We start from the raw sequence: 24,247 nt of genomic DNA, 5'->3' as shown, positions 1-24,247 counted from the left end.
CCCTTTTCAAGTGTTTTAATATATTCTGTCTCACTTTTCAGTTGTGTGAATGCCTACCATTCTTTATCATTACAATCAAATAACAGATTTTAGCTCATGTCCTTTGTCAGTTAGTTGTGCACACGTCTCCATGCACTTATCATTCTATGTTGCCTTGACCTTATGGTTCTTGTCCTCCACCATGTATCATCTAGCACTCATCCTACCTGAATTGATCAATAATGATGCTTGACTTTATTGTTGACCATTCTTTCTTTACTGCCTCAACCAAGTATGCGTTTCATCTTGTCTACTTTTGAAGGTACCCCTTGATACCTTACAGTAATGGTTCTTGCCTTTTAAAATTCTTGGCACAATGACAAGTGAAAATCTATCTTTTAAGGCTTCATTTTATCTTTAGCTTAGCTCATAACCCTTTTCTATGCCCTCAAAAACCTAGCAACTCCTAGATGCTGTTGTTGGCTACTCCAAAGCAAAAAGAGTTTGTTTATTGTGTTTGTGGACATGATCTCCATGCTTTGTTACTCCCTAAGAATTTTTACTTTACTTTTTTCTGTAGGTGTATCTTGCATCAGGCATGAAATGCTACATTAGATTTCTCATTCTACTTTGCTTTAATGTGTTCTGGAGCCAGCTTGTTGCACTTGTTTCCCTTTCTCTTGTGCTATTAACAAGTCACCTTTTAGTAGAGCAATCTAAGAATGTTGTATGGATTCTCATTCCTTTCCTCTGAAAAAGTTCTTTAATGTGGTTGGGTACTTGGCATTCATCCCATTCACAAGTTGGTGGATATTAAAAACCCAAGAAACATGACCATTATGAATGTTACACATTGATGTGTAATTGGGATAGATATTCTACTGCCAATTTTTCAACATAGCATATGTATAATTGATTTTAATGTTATAAGCTACGTTACCCCAAGTTTTTGGGACGGTGACGACAGGGGATGGGGGACAGGTTTCTAGGATGATGATTTTTTTGCCAATTTTGGGACTGCTAAGGGATGACAAAGGGGGCAGCTATATAAAATACAGGGAAAATTTAAAATATATAGGAAAATTTTAAATGTTCTTATGAAAACATGGATAAAGCATGCATTTATACCAAAGAAATGGGACTCGGACTCGTCAAGGCCGAATTGGACACGGACTCGGGACTCGGAGTCGGACTCGGGAAAGTGAAAAACTCAAGAAATTTAGAGATTTTTAAAGATTTAAAACTTGTTTCATGCACCCCTTATTGAATACACCTTAAAGACACAATAACATCATCAAACTTGGCTCATTTGATTACATACACAAGTATACATCAATCACATTAGCATAAACACAAATTGTAGCTGAAGGAAATAACAAACATAAATATATAAATATTGTCAAATGTATACAATATTACAAAACTCATGGAATAAAAAATCCATGTCATCATATGATCATCATCAAATGTTCCACACAAATACCAAAGGTAAATACAACTACAAGCCTATGGCTCAGAGGAGCGTGCACCCTCTCACCCTGGCCCCTTGCGAAGGCGTTTAAGGTAGGTCTTGGATGATTCGGCAGCCATAGTCGCTTCCCGTGACACCATGCCATGCTCACCAACATCAGGAACATTTGTGTCACTATCAGTATCTCCTGTCTCTGCTCGTGCTCTTTGTTGCTCCTCTGCCATGGCTACAGCCTCAGCCTCTATGTCTACCTAGTCGATCCAATCAGTGTCAGACTCTAAGGTTAAATTTTCCCTACTTCTATCGACGCAGTCTCCCCCCATATTTTTCAATGGGGGTTTAGGGGCAGCACCCCCAAGGTGGGGTCAAGGGGCGATGACCCGCGAGGCCAAAAAGACTTATTATTTTTCTATTGGCTGACATGTTGTAACCCTATTTTTTCTCATTCTCAGGCGAAGGCTGTAGTGAACAAAGACGAGGTTATTCATTTTAATAAAACTTTAAAAAATGCATTTTTTTGCCCTTTTTTGGGCCTTGCCGCCGACTGAGTCCCAGGCATAGGACTCGCCGAGTTTGGCGAGTTTATGCCAAACTCGCCAACTCGGCGAGTCTGGCGAGTTTGCTCGCTCAACTCGGCGAGTCTGGCGAGTTTGCTCGCTCAACTCGGCGAGTCTGGCGAGTTTGCTCGCTAGACTCGGCCGAGCCCGAGTCCGAGCTCCAGAGACTCGGCAAGCATGTCTCGGACTCACCGAGTTTGGCGAGTTTCGGGCGATTTTCTAATCTCTGATTTATACATTATATTCATATGAAAACATGGATATAGCATGCATATGAAAACATTATAGAACCTCAAGTTTTAACACAACATTTGTGTTTAAAATTCATAGTCAATACACAATATGCATTCAGAATTCATTGTCAATATGCATGTGATAGTAAAAAAAATAACATACAAACTGCTCAAAGGCTACATTGCGCAATATAGTTTCATTTTCAATTACGATATGAAATACAAAAAAATAATGTACACTGCTGCCCCTAATCTGCATTTGCTAACATTGCATCAAAATCATAGTCCTCCTCTAAGTCTCTACCACTGTTAGGTCTACGTCCACCTCGGCCAACGGAATCCCAACCAATCCCCCTGGTGTCTCCTCATTAACCTGGGCCACGTCTTCGGGATCAACATCCCACAATAGATTCAACCTCTTTTCCTTCTATCCTGCTGCTCCTCCTCTTTCAGTGGCTGCTTGCTTCAAACCCTCTTGCTGCTCCACTTTTCTTTCCTCCCATACAAATGATCAAATGAAACAAAATCTTTTGTCTAATGACTTTTAGGGCGACTTAGGAGGTAGGGGCCCACCAAACAATTAAAAAATGCCTTTTTTTGGCAACTTGAAAGTGTTTTCTTTTTTTAAAAGTCTCCTTGATGTTGGGGACATTTGGCCATCCTTTGGACGGTTGGGGGATGCCCAAGACGTCCTCGGGATGGCCAGATGCCTTCAACCTTTCTGAAAAAGGGGACATCGTTTCCAAAAAAGGGAACTTTGTTTCGACTTGTAGGCAAAAAAGACGGGGTTTTCAAGATTGGGGATTTAGTTCTTGCATATTAAGTTCTATGATTAAAAATAAGCTTTGGGAATGTGGATTTATCTTAAGGATTCAAACATCCAATAGATTCAAGTTGATGAAAACAATATGCAGGAACATAATAGAGATAACACAATATAAGTGATGTTTTAAGGCGAAGATGACATAATATTGAATATATGTAGAATAAGAATAAAATCTTAGGTGAGGGAAACAACATTTAATACTCCTTATGCCATATCTCCATTTGGAGACCCATAATGGAAAGGTAAATTACTAATCCTTACATGGGACTCATTACGTAATATAATTACTTACAAGAGTATTCTATCTAACCCAACACAACTAACTAAAGTGATGTGTGCAACATGTTGACATCCCCCTCATCCCACAATAGCATTTGCCTAGGTATATAATGTGCCATCCCTCGACATATTTGGGCCTTAGAGTACGATCTAAAGCCCAAATAATGAGTCTTCTACAAATCATTACACATTCGACACCATGCTCTATCATCCAACCATTTATGTGTGATCTTCTAGCATAGTCTGGCTTGATTGTACGCGTCTCTAAATCTTGTTCCATATTTCGCTGCACTATTCTGATTCTATGCACTGACATAGTGATTCCTACTTTACTTCCATAAATAGCATCCAACCATTTATGTGTGATCTTCTAGCATTGTCTGGCTTGATTGTACGTGTCTCTAAATCTTGTTCCATATTTTGCTGCACTATTCTGATTCTATGCACTGCCATAGTGATTCCTACTTTACTTCCATAAATAGCCAGATTGACTGCTACTTTGATGGCATGGATTCCCAAGGGTTACAGCTCCTCAAGTTTCATTTATTTTCATAGTGATTATTCATTTTGCTGCATGCATCTCCATATGGATTCCTCTTTTGCTTCCGCACATAACCACATTGACTGCTTCTTTGAGCCACAGGTTTCCATGGTTGTTCAATGTGATTGTTATCTCATTCTATGGACACAACTTTATTTGTTAATAGTTAGCGCTCCTTTGATGTGTAGTACCATGCCTCCATGATTGTTGCCTCCCATGATAATGTGTATGTCTATACTGTCATACCTTTAGTTGTTTTCCTTCAAATTGTGAAACTTTCTCATCCACTCTTGGATTGTTCAACCTTTTGTTTCTTGTCTTTAGCTTTTTGAGTAATAATCCTTTGTTCTTGTTTAGTTTCTTTGATTACTCTTTGTTCTTCTAATTCATTTCCATGCTCTACCTTTACTTTGTCTTGTTCCATGTTATGTGTAATAACCTGCAAAGTTACATTCTTTTTCTTGTATCGAAGCTTCATGAACTCTTTGTATGCATTAAAATTGACCTCTCAAATTCTCTAACCAAGGATAACCAGGAACAGGACCCAACACCAAGCATAGAAATTTGCATGCATAGCAAATTTCTGCATACTGAGCTTTAAATCTTAAAAAACTAGAAAATTCATACAATTTATGTGAGTCCTTTAGTTGTATGGCTAAGTTCATGTTGATGAAATGATATTTGTTGTCAGGGTTTATGGATACAATGAGCTTTTAAATGCATTTGTGAAACTGAAATATTGGACCTTTCCTTAAAGCTAACTTATTTTCTTCTTCATCGTTATCATTATTTTCTTCCAAACTATCTGATATCATCTTTATTTTCTTATCTTTGGTTTCCCAAAAAAAATCTTGTTTCCTTTCTTCCCAAGACGATTCAATTTGATATATACTTTTTAGATTTTGACACCACTCAAGTGCTTCAATGTGAATAATCCACCTAAATATGAGTTAACCAATCATTTTCCATAATACATTTTTTTTGAAATCGTCAACACAATTCTTTATTATTAGTACACCCATCAGAATTAGATATTCCCATGAAAACTAGGGTTTCAATGGGTCACCTTTTCCACCGTAAAAGTATGGAAAACATTAGACCTGACTCTTTGCGTCTAATTACAAAAAACGGTACTCAGTTTGCTTGAGCAGATTGCAAGATATGAAGATTTTATTAGGATAATGCTTTTAGAACTTGTTGGACTTGAATTAAGCTTAACTTTGGATGGCATCCCTTAATATTATTTAGAATCTTAATGATGAATACTTTTTAAAAAGCTCTACAAGTTCTCTTTCCAGTGAGATCAGAATTGCTTTGATATAAAGGCTATTCAAGGAGAAGAAATACTCTAAAGTTGACTGCTCTTTGCCCTAACCTTGTGCAGTAAAAGCTGGCAGTAAACAGATTCACGAAGGCAACTTTACACAAAGCTACCTCTCTTGACATTGCTCAGAATCCTTTTGTTCAGTTTTTGGATAACTTTTGGCAAGATGATGCAACACAGTACAGTAACCCCCATCAAAAAAGACACTCTGTTCTTAACACGTATTACGATGATATTCACCTTCTAGATATATATATCATGTGGTAACATAATGGAAGGTTAAACCACTTAGTCCAACATAACAGAAGTCGTTACTCAAATTAATTAATTAGACATCCATATGACCCAATATAACTAGCTGGAAAGATGTGTACTGCATGCCAAAATGTTCATGATCCCATAATATCATATGCCCAGGTGCATAAAGATTACAGCACTTACTTAGAAATGGAACAACAATGGTAATTTAATGAATATGAACAAGTGAAAGTAACAACAACAATATTGCTAACAAGTGGACAAGATATTATATAGTCTATAGAAACCTAATCTGGATAAGACTTGAGCAATGTGGGGTGGCTCTTTGCATTCCATCCGCTAAGTCAGCAAGATTACAAGGCAGTTGCTCGATTAGAGCCTTCAAGAACACCATGGACTGAATCACCACTACTAGAATGCCCTTCCAAGTTCTCTCTGCGCTGAGCTCTCTTGAATAAGATAGTCAAATCTCCTAGTCAACTGAAAGTGCATGCATTTACTTAAATTTGATTTAGAATAGCTCATTTAACATATTTATGTTCAAATAGTTGAGTTGTGGATCCTGCCCTCTCATATTTGAACAGTGTTGGATGCACATGTGTTTTTTCGTGTTTGCTGGTGAAGAATTTATGTGGCTGACTTTGCTTGTTGAATATGTTGTCGGTCAAATTTGTATATTCAGATCTATTTACAGGGATGAGTTTGATGTTCTCAAATCTTTCATGTAACTCATTGACATCTGCACCATCCTCAGGGTCTCCTTCATCCTTCTCCAATATAGTTCTTTTCGAGCAACAGTCTTGTCCTTTGTTCTTCGGTCTTCATCTGTCAGAGTCACGTTTAGAAGTGTTTGATGTTTAAGTAGTCATAAACACCAGTCAGCTCGATCAAGCTGAGTTACAAATGAATGAGAGTCTCTATTATAACTTATGGATCATACCTTTCTTTATGCCACTCTTTAGGATATCATACTCTTAAAGAAAGGGGGTATATAAACTTGAACAGAGACCTTGAAACTATCGACTACATCTTTACAATTAGTGTGTTATTCAGTGGTCTTCTTAGTGATATTCTTAAGTAAAGTATTTTGCTGCTTTCTAAACTTGATGAAGACCTATGAGACAGGTACAAGTTCTCTTTTCCAGAAGCCAATTTTTAATGATATTTCAAATCATTTCATTATTGCTGTCATCTCTATGAAATGGTTGTTGGTTTTTTTGGACTTCTAGTGACTTCTTTGCCTCTGCGAATATTACTACTGGAATCAAACAGAGCTACCCTCTTATCACAGACTCTCATTGGCAACTACATTGATGAGCTTGAAGACTTTATTCTACACATGACTTTATTCTACATGCATCATACTTTTCTTTTGCTGTGGACATTGTTTTCTCTCACTACATTGAGTGTGTGGTTTGCTTGCTTTTGTATATGAACTTGAATTTATTTGGTTTGAGAGGGGCATGGTATTTTGGATTGTTGAAGATTAATTCTTAAGAATGCTGGTAGTCTCTACCTCTTGATAACGCAAACAAATAAATTAGCCTGTCTCGAACAAATAATGTTGACCTTAATCTATAATTCAAATCTAATTTAATAGTCTCTTCCTTTTCCCATATTTTGCAGAAGACCTTGGAATTTGGAATATTGATATGATGGAAGGAAAATTCATGGCTCTGAGTTTTCTTCTTATTTGTTCTGTCTAATATTTCCACCCTTAAGGAATTGGTAAATTTTAGATCCATTATCAAAAATCTGTTTGTTAAGCTTGAAATCTGTCTTGTCCTCACCTAGTTATTATTTTAATTTTTAGTTTTGTGAGGTTTCTAGTGGTTCAACACTTTCTAGGGAGAGTTTTATTACCATGCAAATATCTGCTTGAGTTGTCATTGTCGTAAATTTGTAATCTTTTTAATCTCTTATTTTGATGAGTATATTCTTCCTTCTTTTACAAACCCATAGCATAATTTCAAAATCAATTAAGAGTATTTGTCAGCTAGCATGTTGATATTTGAATCAATTCTTACTATATTCTGGATCCTTTAATTCTAGGTTATGTCGATCATTAGAAAAGACTGTATAGTCTTACAAGGTTCTGGTTGATTGTGAATATTTCTAAGAATAATTTTGTTGAGCTGATGGAAAATTCTAAATGAGTTTTTTAGATTTCTGTGAGGTTATTCAAAGAGTGATAACAAACAATATATAAATTGTGTTTGGATTTTTGATATCCTCTTATAAAACATTGGAACCATCATTTGAATGCTTTGAGATGGTTTTGTTGCAAGTTTATCTTGAATTGTGGGACACAACAGTGACACCAGAATGCATTTCTTATTAATTAACAAGGAGTAACTTCCTCTGATCACCTGATTGAAAATATAAATTTCATGTACTGTCATATCATTTTATGTCTCCAATTTCTACTGAATAAAATTAATTTGAATGCATAATGTGTTAGTCAAATAGGGTTACTCTTGTATGTCACTAATACTGTTTGTCCTCTCTATACTTTTGTCCCCTGGCAAGTGTCTTGTAGATGCTTGCACAGGAATCTGGAGATGCTTGATTTCATATTTTATTCACTATAATTAATTTGATGAAAGAATGATGTCCAGTGCTTTCATGTTAACTATATTCTTCTTTCATGTATGCAGCGACTTTTCCTATTAAAATTTCTTTGCGAGGAAGCCCTATCCTCTGTGACTATCCATGAGCATCTTGACCAGTGTGCAGATCATTCAGTGGATTCGCAGCAGAAATTACGCCTCCTCACTACAGAATGGAGGAACCTAAAAAAGGAAGAACTGCCGAGCTCCCAAACTGTGAAGCAAAATGCCAGTAGAGCTTTTACAACTGATCAGAATCCCATGGAATTTAAAGATATGACCGTTTCTGCCTCTTTGGAGGAAGTGATAACATATGATGATGTATGCAAGAATGGACAAAATATCACCAGAGCTCCATCAGTAACTGGTGGACAGGTTTCTAGCATGGAAGTGGCAAACAGAATGCAGGGAAATGGCTCCATACATCTGGATAAGGGTGTAAATGAAATATCATTTCAGTGTGAAAGTGGGCAGTCACATTATTTAAATGATAAAAACTGTCTATCTTTGTGTGCTAGACAAGTAAATGGAGAGGACTGCTCTAATATGCCCATTTCAAATGAGAATTGTGTTCCAGGAAAAGAGCAAACAACAGAAACTACATTATTAGGAAAGTTTTTGGAAAATATGGATCGAGATGGTAGGCAGAGAAGTTTACAAATTGGGATAACAATGGGTTTGGTAAATGGCACTGGTGATAATTCTAAAGAGGATACTCTAGACCATAGGCTTTCTGTTAATATGGACAAAAAACAACATATGGCAAGTCCATTTAAAAGCAACAGCAACTTCGTTGGCCAGAGCAATGCAATAGTTCTTCATGAACCAATTTTGAATAAGAAAGAGGTAATACAGCCTACATCAGATTTGCTGTCGGCAGCATCAATTGCAGAAATTCGAGATGTTGAACATCCTAGGATTATGGACATTGACACCTTAAGAATGAACTTATCAATTCAGCCAGCAGAACAATTGAAATCTCAGGAGGTTCAGTTGGATGGAGGAATTATTTCTCATGTTGATAGTTCTCTTCCTATTACCTTAAAATATCCAGAAAGACAAGATGTTGAAATAAATGTAGAATCTCCAATACAGAGTGAAAGTCAGATTTTACAAGATAATATTGCCAATATAGAAGTTCAACTCTGTAAAGTTAGTGTACGGAGAGAATTTTTGGGCAGAGATGGTATAGGTCGTTTATACTGGGCGTTAAGCAGGCATGGTAAACACCCTTGGCTAGTTGTTGAAGGATCTTCAGAAGCACTAAAGGGAGGCAGACATGAAGAAGGTTTAAATTTTGGTTGTTTTGGGATGATCCCTATTCAGAGAGGAAGTGTGGATCCCTTGTTTTGTAGTGATAACAATATTTTGCCGAAGATTTCAGGAGATAGTAGAACTACTTGTGTGGTAGGGATGACACCAGTTGAAAATAAGGGCAGGGAACAAGGGCAGAAGTCTGGACGAGTAGATGCTGTTCTTTCGTCCTGGGTTTCATATGAAACTGATGAAGAAATTGAGAAACTTCTCAGCTGGCTAAGTGATAGCCAGCCGAGAGAGAGAGAACTTAAGGCAGCTATTTTTCAGTGGCAAAAGCTAAGGTCTCAAAAATCGAGAAATGCTCAATACAATGGTGTCCATGTGCTCCAAGCAAAGCAATTCAATAATATCACAAAAGGTGTCATTTTCCCCAGCACTTATGCTGCGCTGTTTTTGGAGAAAAAGTTTGGTCCTTGCTTAGAATCAGAAAATTCTGATGTTCGTAAGCGCCGTGGTAGAAAACCAAAGTTTCAATATGAAGAAAGAATGTACAGGTGTGAGTGCTTGGAACCTGTGTGGCCATCTCGAAGTCACTGTCTTTCTTGTCATGAAACATTTTTCTCAAGTTCAGAGCTAAAGTCACATAACGAGGGCAGATGTGTAAATACAGCTTTAGTTCAAGAGGATGGCATGGATAATAATGTAACTTTAAAGATAAAGAAGAGAAAAAGTGAAAGTAGTCAGTCACATTTAAATCATGTTTCTCAACTGGTGGATAGTGCTGCTCAGACTCCACCAAAGAAAGGTAGCAAGTTAGATCTCTCTTCAAGATCTGGTAAAATTAAAAAGAAAAAATCTACAGGCATTCTGGCATTTGACTTTATGGAGATATCAAAGAAACTCATTATTCCACGTTCAAACAAGGATCTTGTGCGGGAGATAGGCTTGATTGCTTCAGATGGAGTACCAAACTTTATCTCTGCACCATGCTTTTCACCTTCGCTGGATCCTACTCTCTTATTCTGTCCCCCAAAAGAAGATCTAGGTGGTGCAAATTTTGCAGAACCAAGGCCTCAGAATTCAGCTTCTGCAAAGTCATTGAGTACAGTTCATCCTCATAGTCATGCTGCTTTAGATGCTTGCCATATGGTTGCCACGTCAAGCATTTCATCTTTGCATTTGGCTGTCTTGGGTGGAAAAAATGTGGATGAAATACATAAGACTCAGATCAATCCAGGTTCGGAGATGGACAGTGAACAAAATACAGGCATATTATTGAAGAACCCACCCCCAAGATTCATGGCTTTTGTAAAGCGCATGATACCTGAAGTTTCAACAAAACCATTACCTGACAGACTGTCTCCAGTTTTAAGAAGGCTGAAGATTAACTTACTTGATATGGATGCTGCTTTACCTGAAGAAGTACTAGAGCCAACAAAATCTTCTTTGACCAAGAGGCGTGCATGGCGTGCATTTGTCAAGTCAGCAAAATCAATATTTGAGGTTGGTTTTCATCATTTTGATTCTGGTAATTATTACAACAAATAGTGCATAAGTTAAACATGAAAGAAGAAAGATAAAAGATAACAGAATACAACAAATAGTGCATAAGTTAAACATGAAAGATGAAATAGCTCCAATGAGATAGAGGGAGCTTAAACTCAGTACTCAGATCATTCCAAGTTTTTAGCTGGTTGTTACACAAGATGTCATTAAAATATATGATACCATAGTTTAAAAACTCGTGGACTCGCCACGGACTCGCGAGTCTGTGGGAGCCACGAGTCAACTCGCCAAGGACTCGCGAGGCGAGTCCATTTGAAAGACTCGCGAGTCTTTTGCAAGGACTCACGCGAGTCTTTTGCATGGACTTGCGAGTCTTTTAGATGGACTCGCTCGACCCAGAAAAACCATCAGGCAAGCTTTAAAAATTAGTTTGTTTTTTGTTTTTTTTGCCTTCATTTGGCATAACTCTCCCCCTTTTTGACTTTTTTTGGGGTTAAGGGGTAACCCTAATTGGATGTGGGCCAATAGAAAAATAACACCCGACGCCTTTATAAAATAAGAAAAGTATTTTTAGCCTCGCGGGGCACTGCCCCTCGACCCCGCCCTGTATCGCGACAGGGAGCGCGCGAGGGGTGATGCCCCTTGACCCCAACTTGGGGCGCTGCCCCCAAACCCCCGTCAAAAAATATAGGGGGAAACTGCGCTGATGGAAGTAGGGAAAATTTAACCTCCGAGTCTGATTAGGCTCCATATAACAACATAATTAGCATTGAAGAAATCTTGGTATTATACATATTAGAGTTGAAAGTTTGAAACTATGAGTATGAATGATGAAATTTCAAATATTGCGCTTTTGTTGATCATATGACGTGTAATGTTTCAATTATGGCTCTTATGTTCTCCAAATGCATTAATTTCTTTATGTTTTTTTGTAAAACTACGGTTTTTTTTTTTGCAGAGTCCTTGCCGAGTCTTTCGCGAGTCTTTCATGAGACCGAGTCCGAGTCCAAATTTTTGGTTTGCCGAGTCCATGGCGAGTCTGAGTTTTTCAACTATGTATGATACCTTTTAGGTGCCAAGCTTTAGCCAAGCATCCTTACAACAAAGATAGGGGTTTGCCTTTTTTAAAAAGGTTCCACCAGATTGATCTATCAGGGCTCAATGTACCCCTGTTATGATCCATAAACTCACAGCTCTTAATCTGAATTCTAATAATCTCCCATGCTTTCCATATACTCTTGAACACATAGGATCCAGCAGGCACTACTGGAAATTTATTAAAAAGATGTCATTTATAGGGATTTGTTTCTTTCCAACCCTTCGCTTGTTTTGGAACAGCTGACTGGATGTTGTTCATTACAAGAGCTTTCCAAGGTTCATTTCCATTCAAAGCTTTAAAGATACATTTGCCAGCCAGAAGATGGCATGCTTTTTAAAATCTTTCAATCCTAGACCTCCTTCATTCTTCTCTAAGCAATGACAATCCCATTTTACAACATGTTTTTTCTTATTACCTTTCCTGTCTGACCATATCTTTTTTTGGATTTCATTTATCTGGTAGCTACTGAATAACCAAACTGAGGAATAGTAAAGGATGTAAGATAAAGGTATTTTGACACACTTGAAATTTACCAGTCGAGGATAGGCATTGTTTATTCCATTGACAGTTTTTTTTATCTATTTTACTTTTAATCCAGCCCCACATATCTTTCGAATAAGGGTTAACAACAATTGGAATGGCAAGGTAGCTAACTTGTTTGTTAGGACCTCCCATTGAAACTCAAACTTGCTAAACCAGTCTAGGGGTAATTGTCCCAACTAAGCATTATAGATTTTGCCTTAGAAATTCGGGCTCCAGAGGCTTCACAAAACAATTTAAGTTTATGTATAAGATTATCTACATTTCTTTCTTCATGGTTAACAAAAAGCACAGTATTATCCACAAATTGAGGGGAGATAAGCCTCTAACTTTAGGTGACAAATTAGATTCCCTTAGGAGATTATTTTTTTTATCTGAAACTATCACAAACAGGTTAGGGGCAAGAGGACAACTTTGCCTAATTGACCTTTGCAGAGGGAATTGATCCGTCAAAGATCCATTAATATCTTCTTGGGTTACAGCATCATTCAATAGGGTATTCACCATTTGGGTAAGGATTTGTTCAAATTTCAGGATACCACACAGCATCATAAATTATTGATAGGTGGGAGGTATTTTCTGCAGTGTGTCAGATTATGATATTTATATCAGAATTCAACTGCATAGATTTTGAGTCAAACTCAGTGATTCATATTTCATGAGTAGTTCACACGAACCCATCTCTCATGAGAATGAGTGTTCCACTTAGCACTCATGATGTATGCTAAATGGACCATTTCTTCTCATTAGAGATGGGTTTGTGTGAATAATTACACATCCTGCCCGGATCAGAAACCATACCGAATCAGAATTTGGACCAATATGGATTGGATCTGGATCCTGGGTCAAAATCAGCGACTGGTAACTTCGTATATATTACATAAAATAATAACAAAATGCCCAAAGGATATGGTCATTTATGTATATATTCTTGTTTGTAAGGATGTCGTCTAGGGGTTGTGATTGGGTATTAACAAGTGAAATGTTTGGCTTCAAATCTTGATGCGTATTAACAAGTCACTGTAATTTTTGAAGAAATGGAAAACTCCAACATTTGTGGATTCTCTGGTGGAGTGAAATACATGAAAATAGCATTTGCGATACTAAGAAATCGGAGCCTGTGTTTGTTAATCAGTACGAACCACATGCTGCAGTTCCAGCTAAAGAAATGTTGAAATAACTTTCCTTATGTAATAGACTTGACAGAGGCACAATGACAATTTTCTTTTTATTCGGTATTCTGTTATCTTTTGTTGTCCTTGCTTGTGCATCAGCACATAGTACATACATACCAAGTATAGGCAGTTCAAAGTTCAAATATCAGCAAATGAACATTAAAAGAACGCTGTTATGTAATATGTTAAGACTTAAGATGTCACTAGGACATCTGGAATGCTTTGAGATAGGTTCAGCTATTCTAAATGGAAATTGGCTTCTGTGGGAGTGAGTTGCCATATCGTTTTTCTTTTTCTGTGTGTTTTTCTTAATTGCTTTTTTTGCCTGGGACACAGGGAATGGCTAGTCAGTCCCCGACATTTCCTTGAAAAAATGACAGCCTGGTGATGTTTCCATTTTTTCCGGTGAATTAGTTTTGGCAGAGGGTGTTTCTGACCGATGCCTCTTGTCCCTGAAATGTTTTCGGTAGGGGATGATTTGGTCTGAAGATGGAGGGGACATGTCCCCAGGGTACATAGCTTTTTTCTTCAGTTCATTTATAGCCTAGTTTTTAGCCTTTTGTCCATATGCAAAGGATTGATATTTTGTAGTTTCGTAACTAGAAATTATTCAATTATGGTTTAGTTTACATGCTAAATGAACATGAGAAATTCATCTGTAAATGCTATGTTGAAGACCTTACTACTATAGAATTTGCATGCCAATCAATGTTCGGATGGAATTGTAATATCAAATACATTGTAGTATAAGCTATAAATTGTTATTGAATATGATTGCATCTCAATGCTTGCATCAGATGGTTGAAGTCTATAGTGGATTCTTTACTGACTGGAATTTTTGGTTTTAAATATATAGATGGTTGAAGCCACAATCACATTTGAACAAATGATCAAGAGTGATTGCTTGAGGAATGTCTGGTGGTATTGGTCTTCATACTCAGCAGCAGCCAAAACATCAACGGTGTCTGCTCTAGCATTAAGGATCTATGCTCTTGATGCAGCTATTATTTACAAGAAGTCTAATGTTGATTCTGAGCCAGCTGACATGCCAAAATTGAGTAAGCCTGGAAAGAGAAAAAAGGATGAAGATGGATAGCAATCATGATACTGTTCATTGTGTACTATATTTTCTGGAGGGAAGACCCTGCAGAAGAATGTTCCAGGGCACTCCTCATTTATTTTTTGATCTTCTAATTTTCTTGACTAGAGTCCAATTGCAGGCATTCACTCGTCCATTGTCACGGGTCCTATCACATTTTTGTAGGAAATCAATTTATTGGCTCAGGTCATGTACCATGAAAAGAAGTGTAATTGAGGTTTGTAAATAATCAAGACTGCCAGAAGTGATTCTGTGCTGTCCACGACATTCTGTTTATAACAAAGAATGTAGAGTCAATTTGACTCTTTTTCACTAACACTTTCTGCAGAAAAAGATTTATTCATTGGAAGGGGTTACAATCATGGTTTTTGTAACATGCAGACTTTCAGTGTTTTGTCGGTCTCTTGTTTTCTATGCTGATGTAAAGCTATTTTATGCAGCCAGAGTGTTTGCATTTTCGGATATAGTATAAAAGTCATTGGCACGTTTTGTAATAGTTATTGAATATTCTCGGTAAAAAATTATCTTACATTGTTGGGAGATGCATTTTGTAATTTGAGAAGTGTCTATAGATACTCGCAAGCTGTGAAACTGAAGACAATCATTGTTATCCTCTTAGTAATGCCTAAAAAGCGCTTGGTGACCGGTAAATATTATGCAGCCATGTTTTCTATTGATTTCGTATTTTGGTAGATATAGCTGGATGGCTGTCCAGCAGTGGAGAGGCATCGAGATAAATCAAATTGTTTGAATAGAGCATTTTGTTTACAGCTGCATCTATTTTTTGTTACTGTCATTCCAAGGAAAATCAATCGTTTGAGATGACTTATGAAGTGATTCTTATGCAGTAATGGCAGAACCCATTTCACACCAGGTTGGTGTGAATATAAGTTGCAGACAAATAAAGCTGTGCCGAGTTTATTGAATTTGCTTATTCATTACAACAGGAATTTATTGGGATACAGACGAAGCTTTACTGATTCTTTCAACACAAAGCTCCCTTTAATAAAAACCTAGATAAGTTCACAGAGAAAATACTAATCGAAGCAACTCTCTTTTCATTGTTGAATTAAAAATACACAAATTGAAATGCAAGCCTAGATCATGTTAGAAAGATGGTATCCGACGGTAGAAATGTTATTTTGTTGTTCCATTTATTGTCTTTGGGTAACCACTATTTTTGTGTATGTGGACCCGAAAATATTAGCAATAAAGGTTATGCGTCAACCCCCATCAAATGGGTGTAGGTGAGACGAAACGTCACCGATTGCCATGGAAGGCCCTATTTGTAAACTTGAAGCAGCAAACACAAAATTTATTGAGATTTAAGCTCATGTTGTACCCATTTTTTTAAACAAAGTATCTAACACTACGATGAAGAATACCAAAATTTATGAAACTTAAGATAAAAGATATACCGAAAGATTCACAATGTTCTCAATGCACGGTTCTTAAATAATGTTCCATTCTAGGCAGTCTAAATTTCGTTGCTGCCAATTTCTATTTCTTACAGGTGTAGAGCATTCTTCCATGCCACCTTGATAATATGTAACTAAAATTTTCTATGCGTGAGCATATGCCTTCACCAAGATAATTCTTATGACTATTTCAGACATCATCTCAAATGGCATTTTTGGTTCAGGTAGCCTCATTATTATACTTAGTTTCGACAGATGAAGTCCTAGTGCCATATTAATGAACTTCATGCAAACGTATACCCTAATAATACTAACACCTCTCGGAACCTTACAAGTCCATTTATATCTAGATATTAAATAAAAAAACTCCAATGGAATAATATTAAATACTATTAATAACTTCTTCTTATCAACATTTTTCAGTTAGCATTAGAGTGAGGACGTTTATAACGAGTAATTGTAGTTTTCAAGATACGAGGGTTGGTAAATTAGTCGAAGCTGACATATTTTCATCTTTAATGTTATTATATAAACATTTTTGTGTGTTGACTATGATTATGGCTTCAGATTATGATGGGTGAAGAATTTTTTAGTTTGTCTCAAATAATTCGAGACAGTGGTGTAAGGTTTTGTAAGTTTGTTAAAAGTAATTCAAGTTAATAACGTAATGGGATTTGTAAGTAAAGGTAATTGGAGGTGGTAAATTTAACCTAGAGTATTAGCAAATGCATATGTTTATTTATCTGTCATTTTGTATGAAATGTTTTTAAATGTTCTTTTTGAGTGTTTTTTGTACACATTTGTATATTGGCAATTATCATCTTGTACAAAATTGATTTAGATGCGTGGGAGTATCAATAAGCCTTAGACAAAAGTGATCTCATGTGCCTATTTGGTCATTAGATGTCATAATATGTGTGAATTAATGTTCCCTCTAGTAGCAATTTCTATCATTTCTCTAGCAATTTCTATCACACGATGGTAATTAGTTTCGATATAATGTAACAATCCAAACTAATGAATCACCATTTTCACACATTAGCCTTAAAATGCATTTGGTTTTTGAAAATAATGCATCGAAACATAGACATGATACATATTCCAATAATAGCACTAGTCATTATTCTATCATTTGTAATTTCATATAAAACAAGATAGATGATCTTCAATACATAAACTCTCACATAAATGATTATGTATCACTAGCTCAAATAATTATATCGTAGGTATTTACATTTCAACAATAATTGATCAATTTGTAAATAATCACAACACTAATATCACATAATATCACCGTTAAGATGACATACCTGTTTAAATTTGTGTTTCTCGTAATCTTTTAAATCTTTCTCTATCATAGAAAAGACACAATTGTGTCTCTCATATCGCATTCTTCTCCCACGTGTTCAAGAAGTTAGTCAAACTCTTTTCAATTGATAATTCATAATGATTCCATTCATATATAATTCATTGCCACTACAATGATATGAATCTTAAACAATTAAAAGATTAACCAGTTCTCAAAATCAATCGAACAATTAAGCAACTCTCAAATATGTTCGGAATTTAGTTTAATGATCACCCATTATTAGAATAATATGTGCTTGTGAAATAGAAGTGAGAGGACCAATTCACATAGGTTAGTATGGGTGTTAAAAATATAAGTTTGTTATAGTTTGTTAAATATTAAGATTGTATGAATATTAATTTGTCTTGAGTTATTTTAGCAATTCTTGAATTTTTAGAGTGTTTATAAGGGTAGAACATCCCTCCTATAATATAGGATGTGAAAATTCTCTATATATGTAATTTGTATTGAACAAAAATAAGAGAAGCATAATAAAATAAATGTTCGTAATTTTTTAAATTTAATTTCTATTATTTTTGCCCATTTTTCTCATGCTAGTAAACTTAGATGTCCAAAGTTTCTTCCACTATATGTTTAGTAAAATTGTGACATCTCCTTCAATATTGAATGAAAATTTCAAATTCAAACTGTTTTTGAAAGTTGAGAATTAGGAGAATAAAAACTAGAAAATTCTAGAAATTTCTTCCACCATATCTTCTATGCTTGTTCTATTAACAACTAACATCCTAATGATGGATCACTAAGTGTGATCCGGATCGTTAATGTAAAATTTTTACACAATCTAATTTGAAAATGACATATTACTATAAATCATTTCCAAAGATTCCAATTATTTTGTGAATAGTTTGAAGAGGAAATTGGATGTGATATGAATGCTGTGTAAAAGTTCCAATATCTACAACATATTTTAGTTGATCCTTGCAAATTGAATGTAATGAAGTAGAATTTATAAACAAAGGTGGAACATCATAAGTTGTAATCTTACCAAGGTAATGATTGGTTTGATGGTATACGTGTTTTTATTTATTCTACTTATTTTCTGTGGATATAAAATTGAGAGGATCGTGTGATTTGTTTAGTCTATGTATTTCTTCACATATTTTGATAGTGCTTCATGAATCTATGATACAACATAGATGTAAAGCGACTTAGCAATGGCCATCTGAATTTTCTCCTCTTGAAGAATTTGTTTGTTGTTATAGAATTACTTCTTTGGTGAAGGGAAATAAGTTGATTCCACTTGACTCATAATTATGAGAGAGATCTAAAAAGAGATTTTGTAAAGGAAGAAGCATAAATGTCTTAAATTATATATACAAATCAAGCATCACAATACCCTTAAATAAGATTGCATTCCTTTGTGTAAGTGCATAGGGTTGTTTTCTCCCTACTCTTTTAATACCCTCATAAGTTATCTTAATTAAGGGGGGGGGGTAGGTAGATTTTTTAATATGATTAATATATGTATTTAGAGTGCATGATTAGTGGTACCTAACACTCCCATGATTAGTATTAAAGAAGTTATATCAAGGGGCATTCTCAAACTAAGCCCAAGAAATAAATTTACTAAGTAGCCTGGAAGATAGAGGAAGAGGCGGTTGGAGGACACTCATCAACCTCTCGTCAATCACCAACGACAGTCACTTATTAACTTTGATGGCATTTTGTTTTATATTGTGTGATAAATGGAGATCAAGTGGCACAATCAATGACTATTCCTATTTACGTATGTTGGTTTCTTATGTAACCTCCTAGTGTAAAATATTGTAATGAACAAAACACTAGTGTGATGGAGTTCATTGATCTTGAAATAGTTAAGTGCTAATCCAAAAAACCATATGAGGTGTACATATGATTGTTCTTGTTCATGTCCAGGATTGTACTAGACTTATGTGAAGCATGAAAGGTTGATGAGAGGTGCCTTTCATTGGAATCAAGATCATGAGCCACAAAAGTTGGGCTTACTGCAATTGAAAGCGTTAAAATTTTGAAAAGAGAATGCAAACATCATCGATATTGTAAATAGTCATATAAAACAATGCAATTGACTACAAACATCCTTTGATTGTTTTACTTCTTGAAGTATGGTTGACACTAAGCTCAGAGGAAATGAAAGCGAGATAAGCTCTTATATGTAGGTGACCATGTGCAACAAGATCCATATAGAAGTATGCATAGGTGTACAATTCTGTTTTCAATTTATGTGATGTACTTTCTTCCCATGCTTGCACTAATGGGGTGTTAGGAATTAATGTTAGTGCTTACATATATGAGAATAATAATGTGTTTCATATTAAAATAAAAGTGAGTTGGAGTAACAACTCACATACTTATTATGGGTATTAAAAAAAGTTTGTTGTAGTTCGATAATATTAAGGTTGTACAAATATTAGTTTATCTTGATTTGTTTTAACAACTCATAAATTTATACTTCACACGTGTTCACGAAAGACTTCTGAAATTACAAATATTTTAATTAGCTCAACACTCCAAATAATCAATGAGTACTTAACTTTAATCAAGAATGACATAATTCATGAACAATAAAAAAAATATCTAACAAGCAAGAAGCAAGATAACAATCTAATGGCAATAACAACACCTAATATTTAAGGATGTATTATTTTCAATACAAAATAACAAAGAATCATTTCACAATAACTTTCAATAATAAAACCATCTAATCATAAGCCACAATAATAAAGGATAAACGGTAACAATAAAAAACGTAGTTTATAACCAAATCAACAATTGTCCATATCTGTGGGCAATTTTCAACACTTGATCTCTACGATCTACAAATCTTGATCTAGGGATGTCCATAATCCACAGTAATAATGTGATATGTAAATTTTATGTAAATAACCCAAAAAACACACAAACTACTAATCACGTAAATACTTATCGAAGGACTCTCAAACACTTCATCATGATACATTTTGAAGGTTCATGCTTTCATCATATATTAGCTAATTTCTTCAGAATAAAGAACCTCATAAGGTTTCCACATCTAATCAATTGTGTTTCCACGCCCATAACCCACACATAAGGAACACTAACGTAAATAGGCTTGCATACCACACGAGTCTACTAACCAATGTATTTTTCAACCTGTAATAGGTTTAATCTCACATTTCATTACTTTCGGGTGTTTGTACATGGCTTTACAATCATGTTACAGATGCCACAAAGGCTATAGTCACAAAGTCCTCAAGATGCCTTTCACAAATAATACCTACGCAGACCCGATAAACCTACTGACGAACAATTCCAAATAAAAACCACATTGAATTACTAATTCCTGTTAAAATTTCAAGGAAAAAAAGATTCCATTTTAGAGGACCTTGAGGAATTTACGACTTTAAGATTCAACCTAATTTTCTCTCTAGAGATTTTTCCTTTTAGACTTGAGGATACAACTATTCAATCTTACCACTTTGAACTGTGCAAGTTTGATCCCTGACTACAATCATGACTGACTTTATTTGCAACTTAGCACAATGAGGAAACTATGGAATTCACAGTTGATAATAACCTAAGAACAATACTTGCTGTCTCCCCTTGTTTTGGCAGTGTATGCTTTAAATCTTGAAATTAATACGTAACTATTGTATTTATGAAGGAATGTTTAATGCCAAAGCTAATCCATCTCAGAGCAGAGATAGCAATGTCAAGAACACAATCTAGATAAGTTGCTGCTCATGAATTGAATTTCATCATCATTATTATTATTTTACAAAGGCCTGATCTTAAATTTCAGTCACTGTAATCTGTAATCAAACTAATAACTATTACGTCCTGCACTCAACGTTCATTCCTATAAAATACATAACAAAATAGTATTTAACAGAAAAATGAAATTAACTTTCGTCTAAAAGTTTAAAACCTGGTCTAATTGCTTCATTAGAGATATGTAGCGATTTGATTGTAAGAATCAGCAGTGCATTTGCTAGCATTTCTCAACTAGTGTGATAAGTATGGTACATTTGCAGCGCTTGATGATTGTTTCGCTGAATGTCCAATGCACAACAAACCTGTAAGAAAAAAGGCAACAGATACTACTATACAACACCTACCAGTAGCCACAAGCTACTAAAAATTTCAGAGTTCAGATATTTGCCTCATTTTGGCTATTAAACCAGCTTACAATCAACCACCTGGTATATCTTTTGATATTTTGTTCAAGAAATGTGGAAAGTCCCAACTCATAACACGTTCTTACAAATTATAATATACTTTGTAATCTTCAAATTTCTATGCATCAGCAATACACCGAGGCCATAATGGTGAAGAATTACTACTGCTCCCATTGAAACAAGATGGATAACGACACCCTTGTACCTGCAAAAATAATATCAACACAAGCATGTTATTTTGACATCTTATTTTAAATTGACAAGTGGTTTGCTTAAAGAAATTTGACGCTTATTCACTCAAAATTCACATATAAGCACAAAATTATCAGCCATGTATCACTTCTACATTATAATGTAGGATTTATGCTCTCTAATATCTGACTCCAACTGCGTCCAATTGTTTTTAAAAAATCTTTGTTTGATGCAAATTTACAGTAGTCTCAGGCCTCAAAATCAAAACTCCTAAATGCAAATTTAGAATGGATGAGAGCCAATCATTTTACATCAGCAATATAGCTGTATTTATCTTCTATAAGATGACAATAAAGGCACCATGCAATTGAAAATCTCAAGCATCATTTCTCATAAATAAAACTAGGTGATATGTCTTTGGAATCTCAACAGTTGACGTTGCTGATCAAATTTCAGGATCATTCTAGATGCAATGCTTTAGTGATACTTTGTATAGTTAACTATAGGTTTATTTAATTATTTTTATGCTTGAAAATTTTCATAAAGCTGTTTGACCTTGCCTCTCAATCACAGCGATGTTTAATTAAAAAAATACTCTTCCCTGCTTGAAACGGGTGCATCTTCTGCAGCCGCAGCGGGATACAAAATTGACCAGCATGTTTGATATTAGAGCAGGCAAGGTGAACATAAACTCTTAACATAACTAGACTACTTAATAAATTTAGATGTTAGCTTCGTTTGTTTGGAAGCAACTCCTTTGCAGTGGTAATAATATCTGCAAACAAACAAAATAGGTAAACGGATCATAAAATACAACCCACAGTAAATGTAAAACCAGGGGTACCTAAAGCAACTCACAAAGCAGTTAAAGAAGCATGCAGGCTTACAACCAAAATGTAATACAAAACTTATAGCAAAATACATCATAATAACAATAAGATTACAAACCACATAAGATAAGTGAAATAAGCGAGATTGCTCAAGAGAAGAATCAATAGATGAGAAGCCAGGGAGGGAAAATCACCTAATTCTCACTACTGACATGGGAAAATGTCTTCATCTACGTAAGAGGCTTTATAGCTATTCAGTGGAGAAATTCCTCAGATATCAAAGAAATCTACTTGGAGAAATTCCTCCTTACAATCAAGGCTGATAATCTAGACGAGGTAACAAATAACTGCTAATACAGCCTTAGTTGTGAAATCCGAACCAGATGCAAGGATCTCAGCAGCACCCAATATCATATATGTGATTCACAATTACGATCAAAGTAGCAGAGAGCGGTTGGAACATAGTAGCAAATATTGGCAAAAAATTACAAAAAATTGTGATTCCTCAAAAAAATGGACCTCCAGATTATTTTTTTCTTATAAAGAAAAAAAATTGTGGTTTTTTCATGAAACAGGACTGAACGGTTTTTACTGATGAAATTGCAATTAATTCCAAATAAAATCTGTAAAGAGTCACATATTCCAGTTTTCTGGCTTCTTTGTTTTAAGCTCATCTACAGCGGCAATATTTTTTTTTATTTCAGAGCTTTTTTGGTCAAAATTTCAAGATTTTCAGAGCATTCAGATGCACATTTCACTCCTGAAATCTCATTGACACAGTAAATAATGTTGATCCCCGCAAAGGATTTAAATAAAAACATCGCTGAGGGTGATGGAGGATCAAATTGCAGAAAATCAGGAGAAGATCCAATCGCTAAAATCTCACCAACAGAGAATAACCTAAGTTGTGTACACGTCTCAATGGATTAATTCAAAAATTGAACTGGCGAGGCAATATTGAAAGTAAACCTTATTCTTGCATAAGTAACTTCAAAGGCTTTGAGGGTTTCTTCAGTAGATCAAACCCCTAGGAATACAATGGAGCTGAATGTCATTTTCTGAAATGTCAAGCATAGGGGCAATGACAGCTTATCCTAACGCAAAATCTATTAGCAAAATAACAATTGCCTATCTTAAAAACCAAGGAAGTCGACCTCCTTCAAACACCAATCTTGTTTTGAACTTTCCAAATTACTTTAGCAAGCAAAGCAAGATGCTTATTGAAGATGACTGGAGAAAATAAAAGAAATTGAGAAATTTGTAGGGTAGCCTCTAGGAAGGAGACAGTGGAAGAAAGTGTGCTTCCATTGTAGGAAGCCTTGTTTACTGCTTTCTTGAACAAGATATCTTGTCAAGTTGCTAACAATAAAAAATTCTGTTGATGCTTTGGATGACGCGAGCAAAAACAGATATGCTGATAAGCATTCATGGGTTTCTGAAAGCACTTACTACAAATTTGTTTCTGAGAAATTACAAGTAACTTTGATGCTTTCAAAATATGAGCTATGAGCATAAAAAAAAAAACGTTTGCAAGTTACAACAAGTGCCA

At 35.4% G+C, this 24,247-nt stretch overlaps 2 protein-coding genes across 10 annotated transcripts in view; one reads left to right on the top strand and one right to left on the bottom strand.

Moving 5' to 3' along the window:
• LOC131042058 (methyl-CpG-binding domain-containing protein 9) overlaps positions 1-15,295 on the top strand; it is a 74,918-nt gene extending 59,623 nt beyond the window's left edge. The window contains exons 9-10 of the mRNA XM_057975359.2: positions 8,126-10,837; positions 14,511-15,295. Coding sequence (XP_057831342.1) covers positions 8,126-10,837; positions 14,511-14,750 — 2,952 coding nt within the window. The 3' untranslated portion in view covers positions 14,751-15,295. The remainder of the gene's footprint in view (positions 1-8,125; positions 10,838-14,510) is intronic.
• A 5,947-nt stretch (positions 15,296-21,242) lies between these two features.
• LOC131042020 (trihelix transcription factor ENAP2) overlaps positions 21,243-24,247 on the bottom strand; it is a 66,241-nt gene continuing 63,236 nt past the window's right edge. For all 9 annotated transcript variants that reach the window (XM_057975308.1, XM_057975314.2, XM_057975315.2 and 6 more), the window contains one exon: positions 21,243-21,881. The gene's annotated coding sequence lies outside the window, so the exon portion shown is untranslated. The remainder of the gene's footprint in view (positions 21,882-24,247) is intronic.

This window comes from Cryptomeria japonica, chromosome 5, assembly GCF_030272615.1.
Source record: "Cryptomeria japonica chromosome 5, Sugi_1.0, whole genome shotgun sequence".
NCBI classification, from domain to species: domain Eukaryota; kingdom Viridiplantae; phylum Streptophyta; class Pinopsida; order Cupressales; family Cupressaceae; genus Cryptomeria; species Cryptomeria japonica.
The sequence above is the reverse complement of the archived record's forward strand: the minus strand, read 5'-3'. Positions and strand labels throughout refer to the sequence as shown.